We start from the raw sequence: 15,959 nt of genomic DNA on the forward strand, positions 1-15,959 counted from the left end.
TTGACTCCTTAGATGAACAGGGAGAGGACCTCCATGTTGCAGGAATTTGAAAAATACATGAAGGGCACTGGCAGCGGTCTGACCTGTAACAGGAACTAGGTCAGGGCGGCCTCTCTGCTAGTGAGTAGGTTCTGCTGATTTTTCAGTCCCATGAAATAATGATTTTTCTCTCTTCTTTTCTAGGTAGTGCCTCACTTTATCCAGATGAAGTATGGCCTGACTAACCCTTGGATTAGACTCTTACCTGTGGTCTTCCTGGGTGAGCAGGAAGGGCTGGAGCCTGCAGTCTGGGCGGGGGCTGTCTTTGTGGTCTGTGAGCCTTCCTTCATCTCCAGAGGCTCCTGGCTCCCTTGGCACATTGTGACTGAGGACAGGTGGCCTTTGCGGCCCTGCAGGCCCCCAAGCCCAAATTAGGTCTTTGCTCTGAGAGGTGACATTTTCTGTAAATACCCACATTAATGGCCAAAGAATGAACACAAGACTGGAAATGCAAATTACAGTATTTTCTTGAGATGGAGTCTCGCTCTGTCACCCAGGCTGGAGTGTAGTGGCGTGACCTCGGCTCACTACAACCTCCGCCTCCTGGGTTTAGACAATTCTCCTGCCTCAGTCTCCCGAGTAGCTGGGATTACCGGCATGCGCCACCATGCCCAGCTAATTGTTTTTTTGTATTTTTAGTAGAGACAGGCTTTCACCATGTTGGCCAAACTGGTCTTGAACTTCCAGCCTCAAGTGATTCGCCTGCCTCAGCTTCCCAAAATGCTGGGGTTACAGGCATGAGCCACCATGCCTGGCCCTACATTTTAAAGATTATCTATATAAACGTTCTACATACATTATTTTACTGAATCCCGACAACAACTTATGGATAGGAAATATTATTATTCCTATTTACAGATGAGGAGACTGAGGCACAGGGAGGTTAAGTAACTTGCCTAGAGTTACACAGCAAGCAAATGGTTAGTATAGGGATTCCAACCCAGTGGGGTGACAGATATTAGCTGAATATTTTGACTCTGCCAGCCTGCAAGATTACTATGTCATGCTCCAAATTTGGGTTCGGGAATCATAGCAGTTTGAAGAGTTGACAGACTGATGTCAGTGATGAAATTGAGGAAATGGTGTTATAGAACCCTTACAACTTTGGCCGGGCATGGTGGCTCACACCTGTAATCCCAACACTTTGGGAGGTCATTGTGGGCGGATCACTTGAGGTCAGGAGTTCGAGACCAGCCTGACCAACATGATGAAACCCCGTCTCTACTAAAAATACAAAACTTAGCCGGGCCTGGTGGCGGGTTCCTGTAATCCCAGCTACTCTGGAGGCTGAGGCAGAAGAATTGCTTGAACCCAGGAGGCGGAGGTTGCAGTGAGCTGAGATCGCACCATTGCACTCCAGCCTGGGCAACAAGAGTGAAACTCTGTCTCAAAAAACAAAGGAAACCTTACAACTTAAGCAAAGATGAGGGATATGTTTCCAGGATCCCAGGGTTTCTCCTGGAATCCGGTAAGGAAGCAGGGGTGCTGGAAGCTGGTCCCAGGCTGTGGTCAGGATCCAAGACGGAGTGGCCAGCAGCTCTGAGCCTACTTCCACAGCCCCAGGAGAGCACCTGGTTGGCCCAGCCTGTGGCAGGTGTCCACCTGAGGGTCGAGAAAGGCCAGCTGTCAGAGAAAGAGGCTTGCAGTGGGCAGACACCCAAAGAGATGTTCCTTTGCTGGAACAAGACTCAGCCCCGTGTTGGGTGTTCTTTACTTCTTTACATCTACAGTGCAAGCCAATGGGATGAATGTCTACATGTCCCGAAATATTGAATCCATTAAAGGGATTGCCGTCATGGACAAGGAAGGCAACGTCCTGGGCCATTCCCCAATTGCTGGGACAAAGGTAAGAGACATGATGGAGCTAGAGCTGCTTGCCTTTTGGGCAAAGACTTGACTTTTCTGTTTGGAAGCCAGTGACAAATTCATGTCTGCTTTCAACCTTTCGTTACCCATCTTTCCTTAGCGTGCTGAGAGATAAATTTTTCATTTTGCCCCCTGATGTGTAAAGGATGGGGCATGAGTCTGGGTTCTCTGGAGAAACAGAACCAATGGGATATATGTACATAATCTTTCTTTCTTTTTTTTTTTTTTTTTTTTTTTGTTGAGACGGAGTCTCGCTCTGTCGCCCAGGCTGGAGTGCAGTGGCCGGATCTCAGCTCACTGCAAGCTCCGCCTCCCGGGTTTACGCCATTCTCTCGCCTCAGCCTCCCGAGTAGCTGGGACTACAGGCGCCCGCCATCTCGCCCGGCTAATTTTTTGTATTTTTTTAGTAGAGACGGGGTTTCACCGTGTTAGCCAGGATGGTCTCGATCTCCTGACCTCGTGATCCGCCCGTCTCGGCCTCCCAAAGTGCTGGGATTACAGGCTTGAGCCACCGCGCCCGGCCGCTATAATCTTTCTTTCTGAGACAGGGTCTCGCTCTGTCGCACCAGCCTGGAGTACAGTGCTGCAGTCTTGGCTCCCTGCAACCTCTGCTTCCCTAACACAAGCGATCCTCCCACCTCAGCCTTTCAAGTAGCTGGAACCACAGGCACACACCACCACACCTGGCTTATTTTTGTATTTTTAGTAGAGACAGGGTTTCACCATGTTGGCCAGGCTGGTCTCGAACTTCTGGCCTCAAGTGATCCACCCACCTTAGCCTCCCAAAGTGCTAGGATTACAGGCGTGAGCCACCATGCCTGGCCCCCAATTCCTTTTTGAAATCTCTCAAAGAAAAGCATGCACCTCTGTCTCCATTGTCCCTCCCATTCACTCCTGAGTTTAAGTGATCCTCCCACTTTGGCCTCACAAAGTGCTGGGATTACAGGTGTGCACCTCCACACCTGGGCAGTGCTTGTCTATTAAGAGATTTGTTCTAAGGAATTGGCTTGCACAACTGTGGGAATCTGCAGAGCAGGCCTGGAGGCTGGAAACTTGGACAGGAGCTGCTGCTACAGTCTTGAGGCAGAATTTCTTCTTTGAGAAACCTCAGTTTTTGCCTGTAAGGCCTCCAACTGATGGGATGAGGGGCCCACCCACATTGTGGAAGGTAACCATCTTTCCTTTTTTTTTTTTTTGAGACGGAGTCTTGCTCCGTCGCCCAGGCTAGAGTGCAATGGCGTGATCTCGGCTCACTGCAACCTCTGCTTCCCAGGTTCAAGCGATTCTCCTCCCTCAGTCTCCCGAGTAGCTGGGATTACCAGCTACCACCATGGGATTACGTGCATACCACCACGCCCAGCCCATTTTTATATTTTTAGTAGAGGTGGGGTTTCACCATGTTGGCCAGGCTGGTCTCGAACCCCTGACCTCAGGTGGTCTGCCCGACTTGGCCTCCCAAAGTACTGGTTACAGGTGTGAGCCATCACGCCTGGTGGTCACCTGCTTTTCTTAAAGTCAGCTGATTGCAGATGTGCTCCATGTCTGCAGAATACCCCTACAGCAACAACTAGATGAGTGCTGGATTAAATAACTGGGTACTGTTGCTATGGTGACCCATGAGGCTGACTGCCATAGACAGGCGTCTGACAAGTGCTGGGCACCTCTGAGAGTGAGATCCTGTCCTTCAGGTTCAATATCTGCCCTCCCAGTGTGTGCTGATTGGAGGCCACTCCCCTCCCAGCCTGCTCTGCACTTACAGAGGTCAGTGGACACGCCTCTCTGGGGTTAAGAGAAACCCGGCTTCTCCCACTTCAGCAGATGTCCTTATTGTCTTCATTGCTAAGGACTACTTTCGTCAAGAATGGATTTAGAAAATTGAATTTTCTGATCCAAAACTCCTTTTCAAGGCCTCAATTTTGAATGCTTTTTACTATTAGTTTCTTCTTTTTTTTTGAGACAGGGTCTCCTGTTGCACATGCTGAAATGCAATGGTGTGATCACGGCTCTCTACAGCCTCAACCTCCCAGGCTCAGGTGATTCTCTCACCTCAGCCTTCCAAGTAGCTGGGATTCTAAATATGCACCACCATGCGTGGCTCATGTTTATGCTTTTTGTAGACGTGGGGTTTCGCCATGTTGCCCAGTTGTGTCTCAAACTCCTGGGCTCAAGTGATCTGCCCACCTTGGCCTCCCAAAGTGCTGGGATTGCAAGGGTGAGCCACTGGGCCTGGCCAAAGTATTCTTTCGTTCAGTTCAACACAGTGACTACTGAGTGCATTCAGCTGTGAGAACCTAGTATAGTCTATGGTGTTTTCATTTTGGGTGTAGACTTCTACAATAATGTTTTTAGCAGGTGAGATCTTTTTTGGTCCCTGTGAAATGACTTTAGCTGAAGACTTTAGTTGTTTGCAAATGACATATCAAGCAGAGTGGAACAACCCTGATACAAAGTGAAGAGACTAACCGGGCTTCTGGCAGTGGGGGATCCAGGGGACTCCCTTAGCCAGCCAGGGTACGTCCCTCTACTGGCCAGCATGTTGGTAGCAGAGGAGGTCAGAAGAGATGGCTGTTCATTCCATCGGTAAATATGTCATTATTCAGCTCACTAAACGTATTACTTTAAATCCTATCACTGACTGACAAAGCTGAATTATAAACCATCAGATACATGCTTAATGGCATTTCCACTAGACCATCTAGTAGCATAGCTCCTTACCTAAACGAATTGTGACAGAGACAAAATAATTATAAGTAACAGAGAAATTGCTGCCAGAAAGAAAATAGGTTACAAGTTTGAATTGAAGGTTCTGAACCTAATAAACCAACCGTAAGTTGGATCACTGGCAGTCAGTCAGGAGTTTGAGACCACCCTGGCCAACACGGTGAAACCCCGTGTCTACTAAAAATGAAAACATTAGCCAGGCGTGGTGGCGGGTGCCTGTAATCCCAGCTACTCGGGAGGCTGAGGCAGGAGAATCGCTTGAACCTGAGAGGTGGAGGTTGCAGTGAGCTGAGATCATGCCATTGCACTCCAGCCTGGGCAACAGAGCAAGACCCCATCTCAAAAACAACAAACAAACAAAAACAAACCACCCAGGACTGCATTTGTGCTTTCCCCTGGGGAAAAAAACAACACCCGAAAGAGATATTTTTTCTTTTTGAGACGGAGTCTCGCTCTGTCGCCCAGACTGGAGTGCAGTGGCGTGATCTCAGCTCACTGCAAGCTCCGCCTCCCGGGTTCACGCCATTCTTCTGCCTCAGTCTCCCGAGTAGCTGGTACTACAGGCGCCCGCCACCTCGCCCAGCTAGTTTTTTGTATTTTTAGTAGAGACAGGGTTTCACCGTGTTAGCCAGGATGGTCTCGATCTCCTGACCTCGTGATCCGCCCATCTCGGCCTCCCAAAGTGCTGGGATTACAAGCTTGAGCCATCACACCCGGCCGAGATATTTTTTCAAATACCTTTATTGAGGTATAATTTACATACTGTAAAGTTTACCCATTGTAAGAGGAAAGTTTGATGAATTTTAGTGAATTTAAAACAATTGTGCAGTCAGGCATGGTGGCTCACTCATGCCTGTAATCCCAACACTTTGGGAGGCAGATCGCTTGAGTCCATGAGTTCGAGACCAGCCTGGGCAACATAGCGAAACCCTGTCTCTACAAAAAAAATTTTTTTAATTAGCTAGGCATGGCGGGGTGCATCTGTAGTCCCAGCTACTTAAGAGGCTGAGGTGAGAGGATCAACTGAGCCTAGGAGGTTGAGGCTGCAGCAAGCCATTATTGTACCACTGTATTCCAGCCTGGTTGACAGAAAGAGACCTTTGTCTCAAAAAATAAAAAATAGGCTGGACGCGGTGGCTTATGCCTGTAATCCCAGTACTTTGGGAGGCCAAGACAGGCAGATCACCTGAGGTCAGGAGTTTGAGACCAGCCTGGCCAACATGGTGAAACCCCATCTCTACTAAAAATACAAAAATTAGCTGGGCATTGTGGTGCATGCCTGTAATCCCAGCTACTCAGGAGGCTAAGGCTGGAGAATCACTTGAACCCAGGAGGCAGAGGTTGCAGTGAGCTGAGATTGCACCACTGCACTCCAGCCTGGGCAACAGAGAAAGACTCTGTCTCAAAAAATAGTACTAATAAATAAATGAAACAGTTGTGTGACCATCACCACAGTCCAGTAGTAGAACATTTTCATCATCCTAAAAATGTCACAAATGCCCACTCCTACCCCCAGCCCTAGGGAAGCACTAATCTGCTTCTTTTTTTCTTTTTTTCTTTCTCTTTTTTTTGTGAGACAGAGTCTGGCTCTGTCCCCCGGGCTGGAGTGCAGTGGCCAGATCTCAGCTCACTGCAAGCTCCGCCTCCCGGGTTTACGCCATTCTCCTGCCTCAGCCTCCCGAGTAGCTGGGACTACAGGCGCCCGCCACCTCGCCCGGCTAGTTTTTTTGTGTGTGTTTTTTTAGTAGAGATGGGGTTTCACCATGTTAGCCAGGATGGTCTCTATCTCCTGACCTCGTGATCTGCCCGTCTCGGCCTCCCAAAGTGCTGGGATTACAGGCTTGAGCCACCGCGCCCGGCCTCTTTTTATTTTATTTTTTTGAGTCATAGTCTCGCTCTGCCGCCCAGGCTGGAGTGCAGTGGTGTGATCTTGGCTCACTGCAACCTCCGCCTACCAGGTTCAAGCAATTCTCCTGACTCAGCCTCCTGAGTAGCTGTGACTATAGGCGCCTGCCACCACGCCCGGATAATTTTTTGTATTTTTAGTAGAGATGGAGTTTCCCCGTGTTAGCCAGGATGGCCTCAATCTCCTGACCTTGTGATCCACTGGCCTCGGCTTCCCAAAATGCTGGGATTACAGGCATGAACCCCCGTGCCCGGCCACTGACTTGCTTTTGTGTCTTCTTAGTTTTTGCCTTTTCCAGAAATTATACATAAGTGAATCACACAGTAGTATTTTGTGTCTCGCTTCTTTCACGTTTGAGATTCATCCATCTTGTACCACATGTTGGTCATTTGTTACTTTTCACTGCTGAGTAGTATTCCGTTCCTGGATGTGCTGCATTTTGCTTCTCTATTCCACAGGCGGTGGATGTTCTGGTTGTGTCCAGCCTTGGGTTATCATGAATCAGGCTGCTCTGACATTCACTTGCACATCTTTATGTACATGTGTGTTTGTATTTCTCTGCAACTCCATGTGAACTTAAGATGTTACTACTGCTGTGACGTATTCGTAAAGCTGAAGAGGAGAATGAGAGCAAATTTTTTTAAGTTTGTTTATTTATTTATTCATTTATTTATAGAGACAGAGTCTCCCTCTGTCACCCAAGCTGGAGTGCAATGGTATGAACATGGCTCGCTGCAGCCTCAACTTCTTGGGCTCAAGCAATCCTCCTGCCTCAGCCTCCTGAGTACTACAGGTGTGCACCACCATACATGGCTAATTAAAAATATATATATATTTGTAGAGAGGGGGGTCTTGCCATGTTGCCCAGGCTGGTCTCAAACTCCTGGTCTCAAGTGATCCTCCTGCCTTGGCCTCCCAGAGTGCTGGGAGGTGTGAGGCACTGCACCCAGTTTAGAGCAAATATCGAAACGGCAAGTTACTCCCAGCGCCTGCTGCCTGCCAGGCTTGGTGCTAGGCTCTGGAGAGGCACACCCTGACCAGTGAGCCCCGTCTCCCCAGGAGCCCCAGCCTCCCAGCGGGAAGATAGCCTCAGGCCTGACTGGCTGTTTGGAGTCCATCTCACCAGAAGAAACTTCAGTTTTGGCATGAGGGGCATATTGGGGTCAAAGAAAAGCTTTACTGGCCTGCTTTACAAAAAAAAAAAAAAAGGCCGGGCGCGGTGGCTCAAGCCTGTAATCCCAGCACTTTGGGAGGCCGAGACGGGCGGATCACGAGGTCAGGAGATCGAGACCATCCTGGCTAACACAGTGAAACCCCGTCTCTACTAAAAATACAAAAACTAGCCGGCGAGGTGGCGGGCGCCTGTAGTCCCAGCTACTCGGGAGGCTGAGGCAGGAGAATGGCGTAAACCCGGGAGGCGGAGCTTGCAGTGAGCTGAGATCCGGCCACTGCACTCCAGTCCGGGCGACAGAGCGAGACTCCGCCTCAAAAAAAAAAAAAAAAAAAAGTCTTTTTTTCTCTGAAGAATAAAGTGTCTGCAACTGTGCACAAGCAATAAGCATTCTTCTATCACTTCCCTGTCCGCAGAAGGTTATTTCCTTTAGCTAAAATTTCGGAAACTGCGTAACCAGCAATATCTGATGGTGACAGGGCACTGTTGGTCCGATTTCAGGTGACTCGTGGCTGTTGTTCCCCCTACTGGCCCTAAGCCACTCCTTTGCACACAGCGCCTCCTAATGACGGCATCTCACCTGGAGTGTCCTCCCCATACAAGGGACGAAGGGAGAGAGGCGGGCCTCGCCCCACTGACACGGACGCACAGCACACCAACAGCCATTTTTCCCTTCCAGAAGTCAAGCAATTTTACTTTATGTCCCTGAGACTTTTATTTTATTTTTTTTCTTTTATTTTAGAGACTGAGTCTCACTCTATTGCCCAGGCTGGAGTGCAATGGTGTGATCTCCACTCACTGGAACCTCCACCTCTCAGGTTCAAGTGATTCTCTTGCCTCAGTCTCCCGAGTAGCTGGGATTACAGGTGCCCACCATCACGCCCGGCTACTTTTTGTATTTTTAGTAGAGACAGGGTTTCACCATGTTGGCCGGGCTGGTCTTGAACTCCTGACTTCAGGTGATCTGCCCACCTTGGCCTCCCAAAGTGCTGGGATTACAAGCGTGAGCCACCATGCCTGGCCCCTGAGACTTTATTTTTAAAACAGCCCTCCTCGGCTTCCTCTCTCTTGTCGGGGGAAAGGCATTCCCTGCGGAGGTGGAACCGCACAAGCCTGACTGTCGCCCGCAGCAGGGCAGAGGTGTGAGCAGAGAGCAGGGGCTGGCCAGTAGGAGGAGCCTGGGAAGGTAGGTCAAAGCCAATCATGGGAAGCTGGAAGTGGAAGGACAGAGTTCCGGGAAGGATAGGTGCAGGTGTGCCTGCTCCTCTTGGGTAGACCATGTGCTGTTTGTGGTATATGTGTCTTACCCACGGGTGGGTTCTAAAGTTAACATGCTAGCTACTTAGGAGGCTGGGGCAGGAGGATTGCTTGAGGCCAGGAAGTCAGGACCAGCTTGAGCAACATAGTGAGACCCCATCTCTACAAAAAATTCAAAAAGTTAGCTGGGTGTGGTAGGGTGTGCCTGTGATCCTGACTACTTGGGAGGCTAAGGTAGGAGGATCGCTGGAGCCTGGGAGGTCAATGCTGCAGTAAGCCGTGATCGTGCCACTGTACTCCAGCCTGGATGACAGAGGGAGACCCTGTCTCTAAAAATAAATAAATAAATAAATAAAAGTAGTAAAAAAGTTAACGTGAGCTGTTTCATAGTCAAAATTTCCCTTACAAGTCCCTTAAAGTACCCTTGAGGGTACGTAGTTTTGTGCATATTCACCCATACAGTAAATTGTATGTGTAAATGTTTAATGTATGGAGTAATGTACATTATAGAAAAGATTGTAAAAATGTTATAACCTGTACATAACACAGTTTTATAGTACAACACTTTTAATTCGCTATGAAACGGGTACAGACAGGCGACCTCGTGTGGGTCCCATGCTGTGCCCGTGTCCTCAGAGCTGGGCATTTGGAGGCTCCCCCACTGGCAGGTATGGGAGTTGCTGCCGAGCCAGGTCAGGACAGGCCAGTGGCAGAGATTTGGCTTGGACGGGAAATACGGAGTGAACCTCCGTGGCAAATCCAGCATTTCCACCGAGGAACGATTTGGTTCTCAGTGAGGGTCTGTCTGGAAGCCACCTTGCTTGTACTTAGTGGATAGTTTATTTGGGGTCGTTTGGCAGACGGATGGAGACGACTGTGGAGTCGAGGAGGTAAATCCCCTCCTAGCTATTTCTGGCACCAAGTGCGGCCGACCTCCACACACCTGTATGTGGAAAGGTACGTGGAAGGGATCCCCTCCGCCTCTTTCCACGGGCATCCTTTTTCTAAGTGAGAAGGGAGGGTTGCTGTTGCCTGTCTCTGGCAGGAGTTGTGGGATCCCTAGAAATCGTCTTGCTCCTGTACTAAGCTTCTTTTTTGAGACAGAGTTTCACTCTGTCGCCCAATCTGGAGTGCACTGGCGTGATCTCGGCTCACTGCAACATCCGCTTCTCAGGTTCAAGTGATTCTCGTGCCTTAGTCTCCTGAGTAGCTGGGACTACCGGCGCATAACACCACACCTGGCTAATTTTTGTATTTTTTGGTAGAGATGGGGGTTTCACCATGTTGGCCTGGCTGGTCTCAAACCAGCGACCCACCTGCCTCAGCCTCCCAAAGTGCAGGGATTACAGATGTGAGCCACTGTGCCTGGCCTAAGCTGTTTTCTTTTCATTTTTGCTAGGCTGTTAGAGAAACAGCAGCATCCAGGACAGTGCTGTTTGGGACCTCTGCTCTGATTCCTGAAGTCTTTACCTACTTTTTTAAAAGGTAAGAGTCATGGTCATATCCCCAGGTAGGGATCTGAAAGTCAAATCCTTATAAAAACCTGTCAGATACTGACCGTGGTAGAGGGTGGAAAGAGTAACCTTCCCATAAACACACATCACAGCTCAGACAGTCAGATTGATTGTGGCAGACATGGAAATCCAGGTGTGTGGATTCCACCGAATGGGGAATCCAGCCCAGGCTCTGCCTCCAGTTACCCCGCGTCCTTGACGTGTCCAAGGACCTTTCACGGCCATTTCCTCACCTCTAGAATGAGGGGCTTGGATGACGTGCACGTTCCCCTGGCTCTGATGTGCTATGACTATTGCTCAAGCCCGCCCCTCTGCACCCCCATTCCAAGCATGTTTTAAATTAGCTTCAGTGACTCCGGATTCCGATTGATCCCTTTGAAGAAGGCAGAAATGGTCTATGAGGTGGAGGACCTGGGCATCCATCAGGGTTCCTGTGGCCCCCAGTATGAGAAGCCTAACCTGCGAGAGCTCAGGCCCGAGGGGAGATGTGGGGCTTTAGGGCCGGAACGGGCAAGGATTGCAGACCATGGCAGCTTGAACAGAAGCTCCCTTGCTGGGTGCGCCTCCCTGTCACCCTCGTGTGTATTGGTTCCTGCTCTCCTGCCAAACTGGCTTCTTCATCTTGATGAGGGACCCGTTTGCTAGTAACTCCCAGCTCATAGCCTCACAGCCTCCTGATCAGAGGTGGAATACAGCAAACCCGAGGGGAGGCACGAATGTCTTCCCCTCAGGGCAGACTCCTGGGGAAGGGTTCTGTAGGCCTGAGTTGGGTCGTGTGCCTGAGCTGCAGTGTGGCGAGGCTGGGAATCGCCTGCTAGGACCACACACAGAGCACATTTCCAAGAAGGAGGGATGGGATGGCGCGGTGGCTCACGCCTGTAATCCCAGCACTTTGGGAGGCTGAGGTGGGCAGATCACCTGAGGTCAGGAGTTTGAGACCAGCCTAGGCAACATGGTGAAACCCTGCCTCTACTGAAAATACAAAAATTAGCCAGGCGTGGTGGTGGGCGCCTATAATCCCAGCTACGCAGGAGACTGATGCAGGAGAATCGTTTGAACTCAGGAGGCAGAGGTTGCAGTGAACCAAAATCACACCATTGTACTCCAGCCTGGGCGACAGAGGAAGACTCTCTCAAAAAAAAATAAGAAAACAGGCCTTGATCTAGCTGTTCAGGTACAATAAAAAGAAAAAAGAACAGGCCCTCATCCAGCTGTTCAGGTGCACTAAAAATAAAAATTAAAAAACAAAACAAAGCAAAAAAAAAAAAAAAAAAAACAGGCCCTGATTCAGCTGTTCAAAAAATAAGCCCTGATAGTTTAACATCACTAGTGAGCCATGCCTTGTCTCTTACAGGACCCAGTTTTTCCTGAAAAACCCAGGGTCATTGTGGATCTTGAAACTGTCTTGTACTGTCCTGACAATGGGACTGATGGTGCCAGTTTCTTTTAGTATATTTCCACAGATGGGACGGGTAAGTGCCCCCATTCCACTTTTCTCTCAAAGTTTTTATTTTGTGGTTATAAGAGTAAAGTAAGTTATTCTTACAAATCTGCAAAGTTTATAAAAATATAAAACAAGACCAGGTGCAGTGGCTCACACTTGTAATCCCAGCACTTTGGGAGGCCAAGGTGGGAAGATTGCTTGAGCCCAGGAGTTCAAGACCTGCCTAGGCAACATAGTAAGACCCTATCTTTACAAAAAATAATACACAAATTAGCTGGATGTGGTGATGTACACCTGTTGTCCCAGCTGCTCAGGAGGCTGAGGTGGGAGGATCACCTGGTTCCAGGGTTGAGGCTGCAGTGAGCCGTGATTGCACCACTGTACTCCAGTCTGGGTGAGAGTGAGACCCTATTTCAAAAAAATAAAATAATAAAACAAAATACAGTTGACTTTTGAACAACTTGGGGGTTAGTAGTCAGAAATTCAAGTATCACCTTTGACTCCCTGAAAACTTAACTATTAATAGCGTACTGTTGACCGGAAGCTTACCAATAGCATAAAAAGTCAAGTAACACATATTTTATATTCTATATGTGTTATATAATGTATTCCTACAATAAACTAGAGAAAATAGAATGTTATTAAGAAAATCAGGCCGGGCGCGGTGGCTCACGCCTGTAATCCCAGCACTTTGGGAGGCCAAGGCAGGTGGATCACGAGGTCAGGAGATTGAGACCATCCTGGCTAACACCGTGAAACCCCGTCTCACCTAAAAATACAAAAAGAATTAGCCGGGCGCGGTGGCAGGCGCCTGTAGTCCCAGCTACTTGGGAGGCTGAGGCAGGAGAATGGCTTGAACCTAGGAGGCGGAGCTTGCAGTGAGCCGAGATCACACCACTGCACTCCAGCCTGGGCGACAAGAGAGAGACTCCATCTAAAAAAAAAAAGAAAGAAAATCAGGCCAGGTGCAGTGGCTCACGCCTGTAATCTTAGCACTTTGGGACACTGAGGTGGGCAGATAACTTGAGATCAGGAGTTCAAGAGCAGCTTGGCCAACATGGTAAATAAAACTCCAGCTCTACTAAAAATACATACATTAGCCAGGTGTGGTGGGGCCTGTAATCCCAGCTACTCAGGAGGCTGAGGCAGGAGAATCGCTTGAACCTGGGGATGTGGAGGTTGCAATGAGCCAAGATCATGACATTTTACTCCAGCCTGGGCGACAGAATGAGACTCTGTCTCAAAAAAAAACAAAAAAAACATAAGGAGGAAAAAATATATTTACTGTTTATTACATGAAGGTGAGTCATCAGTTTCAGTGAGGATCAAGGTCTTCATCCTCGTCATCTTCTTGTCGAGTAGGCTGCGGAGGAGGAAGAGGGGTTGGTCTGGCTGTCTCACGGGTGACGTAGGGGGAAGAAAATCAGTGTATAAGTGGACCTGCATCGTTCAAACCTGTATTATTCAAGGGTTAACTGTAATGATATTTATATTTAATTCTATCCCTCAATTCTCTTAGTGCAGTTTTGGGTTCTGTTTTTCTTAACAATATTTCATAAGCATTTTTTTCTGGGGCATAAAAAGAAATGTTTTAAAACTACTTAATTAAAGAAATTTTAAATACTCCAAAATGTTCTCTAACTACACCCTCTCCAATAGAACTTTCTGCAGTGATGGAAATGTTCTATAATAGATTGGTGCTGTCCAATATGGTAGCCAAGAGCTACATGTGCTACTGAGCACTTCAGGAGAGGCTGGTGTGACTAGGGAACGGAATTGTAAATTAAGTTAAATTTTAAATTAGGTACTCTTGTGTGCTTAGTGGCTATTGGACAGCCCAGTTCTGTAGATAATTTATAATATAATTTATTATGAGTCAGACTGCCTGGACTCAGATTCCAGCTTCTCCACGACCTTGGTCAACTTGCTCCATTTTCTTATCTGTTAAAGAGAGCTGCAGATAATGGTATCTCTGCCAAGGGTTGTTGCTTAGTAGGCAGCAAGGACATTTTTTTTTTTTAAGTCAGAAAGCCAGTTTTTTTAATTTCCAAAGCTCTGCCATACATTTCTAGCAGATGTCAAGGACATTATTGATGCTAGCAGATATCAGCAATTTCTTGGCTAAATATTTTAAGTGCTTGTTTCTGTCACTATAAATATATATGTCCTCAAAAGCATTTATATTTATGGAATGATCTTGTTCAGGATCCACATTTTATAGGTTTAGGTTTTAGGATCATTCATTCAAGCAACTTTGCCAGCACAACGTAGACGTTTCCAATTATTTTAGACAGTTATGCTTCTTACTATGCTATGGGCGAGGGGTTGAGGGGTGAGGCAACATCTCAGAATAACATTTCAGGCCAGGCACGGTGGCTCATGTCTGTAATCCCAACACTTTGGGAGACCAAGGTGGGAAGATTGCTTGAGGCCACGAGTTCCAGACAGCCTGGGGAATGCAGTGAGACCCCGTTTCTACACAAAATGTTCTAAAAATTAGGTCGGGGGCTGTGGCTCATGCCTGTAATCCCAGCACTCTGGGAAGCCCAAGTGGGAGGATCACTTGAGCCCCGGAGTTCAAGACCAGCCAGGGCAACATAGCAAGACCTTGTCTCTGCTGACAATAAAAATTTGGCTGGGCATGGTGGGTCACACCTGTAATCCCAGCACTTTGGGAGGTGGGGAGGATCACTTTAGCTCAGGGTTTGAAACCAGCCTGAACCTCATCTCTATTCTGAAAAAAATTAAAAAGAAAAAAAAAATAATAATAATAATTAGCCAGGCATGGTATGTGCCTGTAGTCCCAGCCACTCAGGTAGCTGAGGTAGGAAGATCACCTGATCTTTGGTCAAGGCTGCAATGGGGCCAGAGAGTGAGACTCTGTCTCAAAAAAAAAAAAAAAAAAAAAATGAGTGGGGTGAAGTGGCACACACCTGCAGTGCCAGCTACTCAGAAGGCTGCGGTGAGAGGGTCACTTGAGCCCAGGAAGGAGAGGAAGAGTTTATCCCCAGTGGAGGATGGGAAGGGCTGAATGGGCATGTGAGGCTGCAAGGAACAGGCAGGATGCTGGGGGCCAGGTGGCAGGCCCTGCACAGCCAGGCCGAGGAGGTGGGCAGCAGGTGAGTCATTCAAGGTTGGAAGGGGCAGAACTCCAGAGGCCAGAGTGGAGGCAGGAAAGGGAGTCAGTCACACACATGACCCCAGATGCCAAGACTTGCTTGCTGGACTTTGAAAATATCCTGTTGGGGTCGGGCGTGGTGGCTAATGCTTGTAATCCCAGCACTTTGGGAGGCCGAGGTGGGTGGATCATGAGGTCAGGACATGGAGACCATCCTGGTTAACACGGTGAAACCCCATCTCTATTAAAAATTCAAAATATTAGCCAGGTGTGGTGGCGGGTGCCTGTGGTCCCATCTACTTTGGAGGTTGAGGCAGGAGAATGGCATGAACCCCAGAGGTGGAGCTTGCAGTGAGCCGAGATTGCGCCACTGCGCTCCAGCCTGGGCGACGGAGTGAGACTCCGTCTCAAAAAAAAAAAAAAGAAAGAAAATACCCTGTTGGCTCAAGGCGGGCATGGAGGTGCTTAGATGAGATAAGGAGTTATTACTAATTTTGTTACATATGATAATGGCATAGTGACATGACATGAGAATTGCCTTAAAATACTCAAGGAAAAAACCCTACTGCTGGGTGTGGGAGGTGCTTGATGAAATGAGATCTGCAAATTGTTAATAGTTATTCCTGAGTGAGCACATGTGAGTTCATTACATTCTGTCCACATTTGTTTTTTGTTTGTATGTCTGAGACAGGGTTTCACTCTGTTGCCCAGGCTGGAGGGCAGTGGTATAATCATGGCTTACTGCAGCCTTGACTCCCAGGCTCAAGTGATCCTCTGGCCTCAGCCTCCCAAGTAGCTGGGACTCCAGGAACGTACCACCACACCTGGCTCATTTTTTATTTTTTGTAGAGACAGGGTCCCACTGTATTGCCCAGGCTGATTGCAAACTCCCCACCTCAAGCAATCCTCCTGATCTTGGCTCA

General features: G+C 48.3%; 1 protein-coding gene across 4 annotated transcripts in view; it reads left to right on the forward strand.

Annotated features, from left to right (window-relative positions):
• Positions 1 to 15,959, forward strand: part of SFXN4 (sideroflexin 4) — a 29,954-nt gene that overhangs the window by 9,580 nt on the left and 4,415 nt on the right. For all 4 annotated transcript variants that reach the window (XM_033181470.1, XM_033181477.1, XM_033181454.1 and 1 more), the window contains 4 exons: positions 184 to 259; positions 1,770 to 1,885; positions 10,360 to 10,445; positions 11,829 to 11,946. In XM_033181470.1, coding sequence (XP_033037361.1) covers positions 184 to 259; positions 1,770 to 1,885; positions 10,360 to 10,445; positions 11,829 to 11,946 — 396 coding nt within the window. The remainder of the gene's footprint in view (positions 1 to 183; positions 260 to 1,769; positions 1,886 to 10,359; positions 10,446 to 11,828; positions 11,947 to 15,959) is intronic.

This window comes from Trachypithecus francoisi, unplaced genomic scaffold (genome assembly GCF_009764315.1).
Source record: "Trachypithecus francoisi isolate TF-2019V2 unplaced genomic scaffold, Tfra_2.0 Contig01579, whole genome shotgun sequence".
NCBI lineage: Eukaryota > Metazoa > Chordata > Mammalia > Primates > Cercopithecidae > Trachypithecus > Trachypithecus francoisi.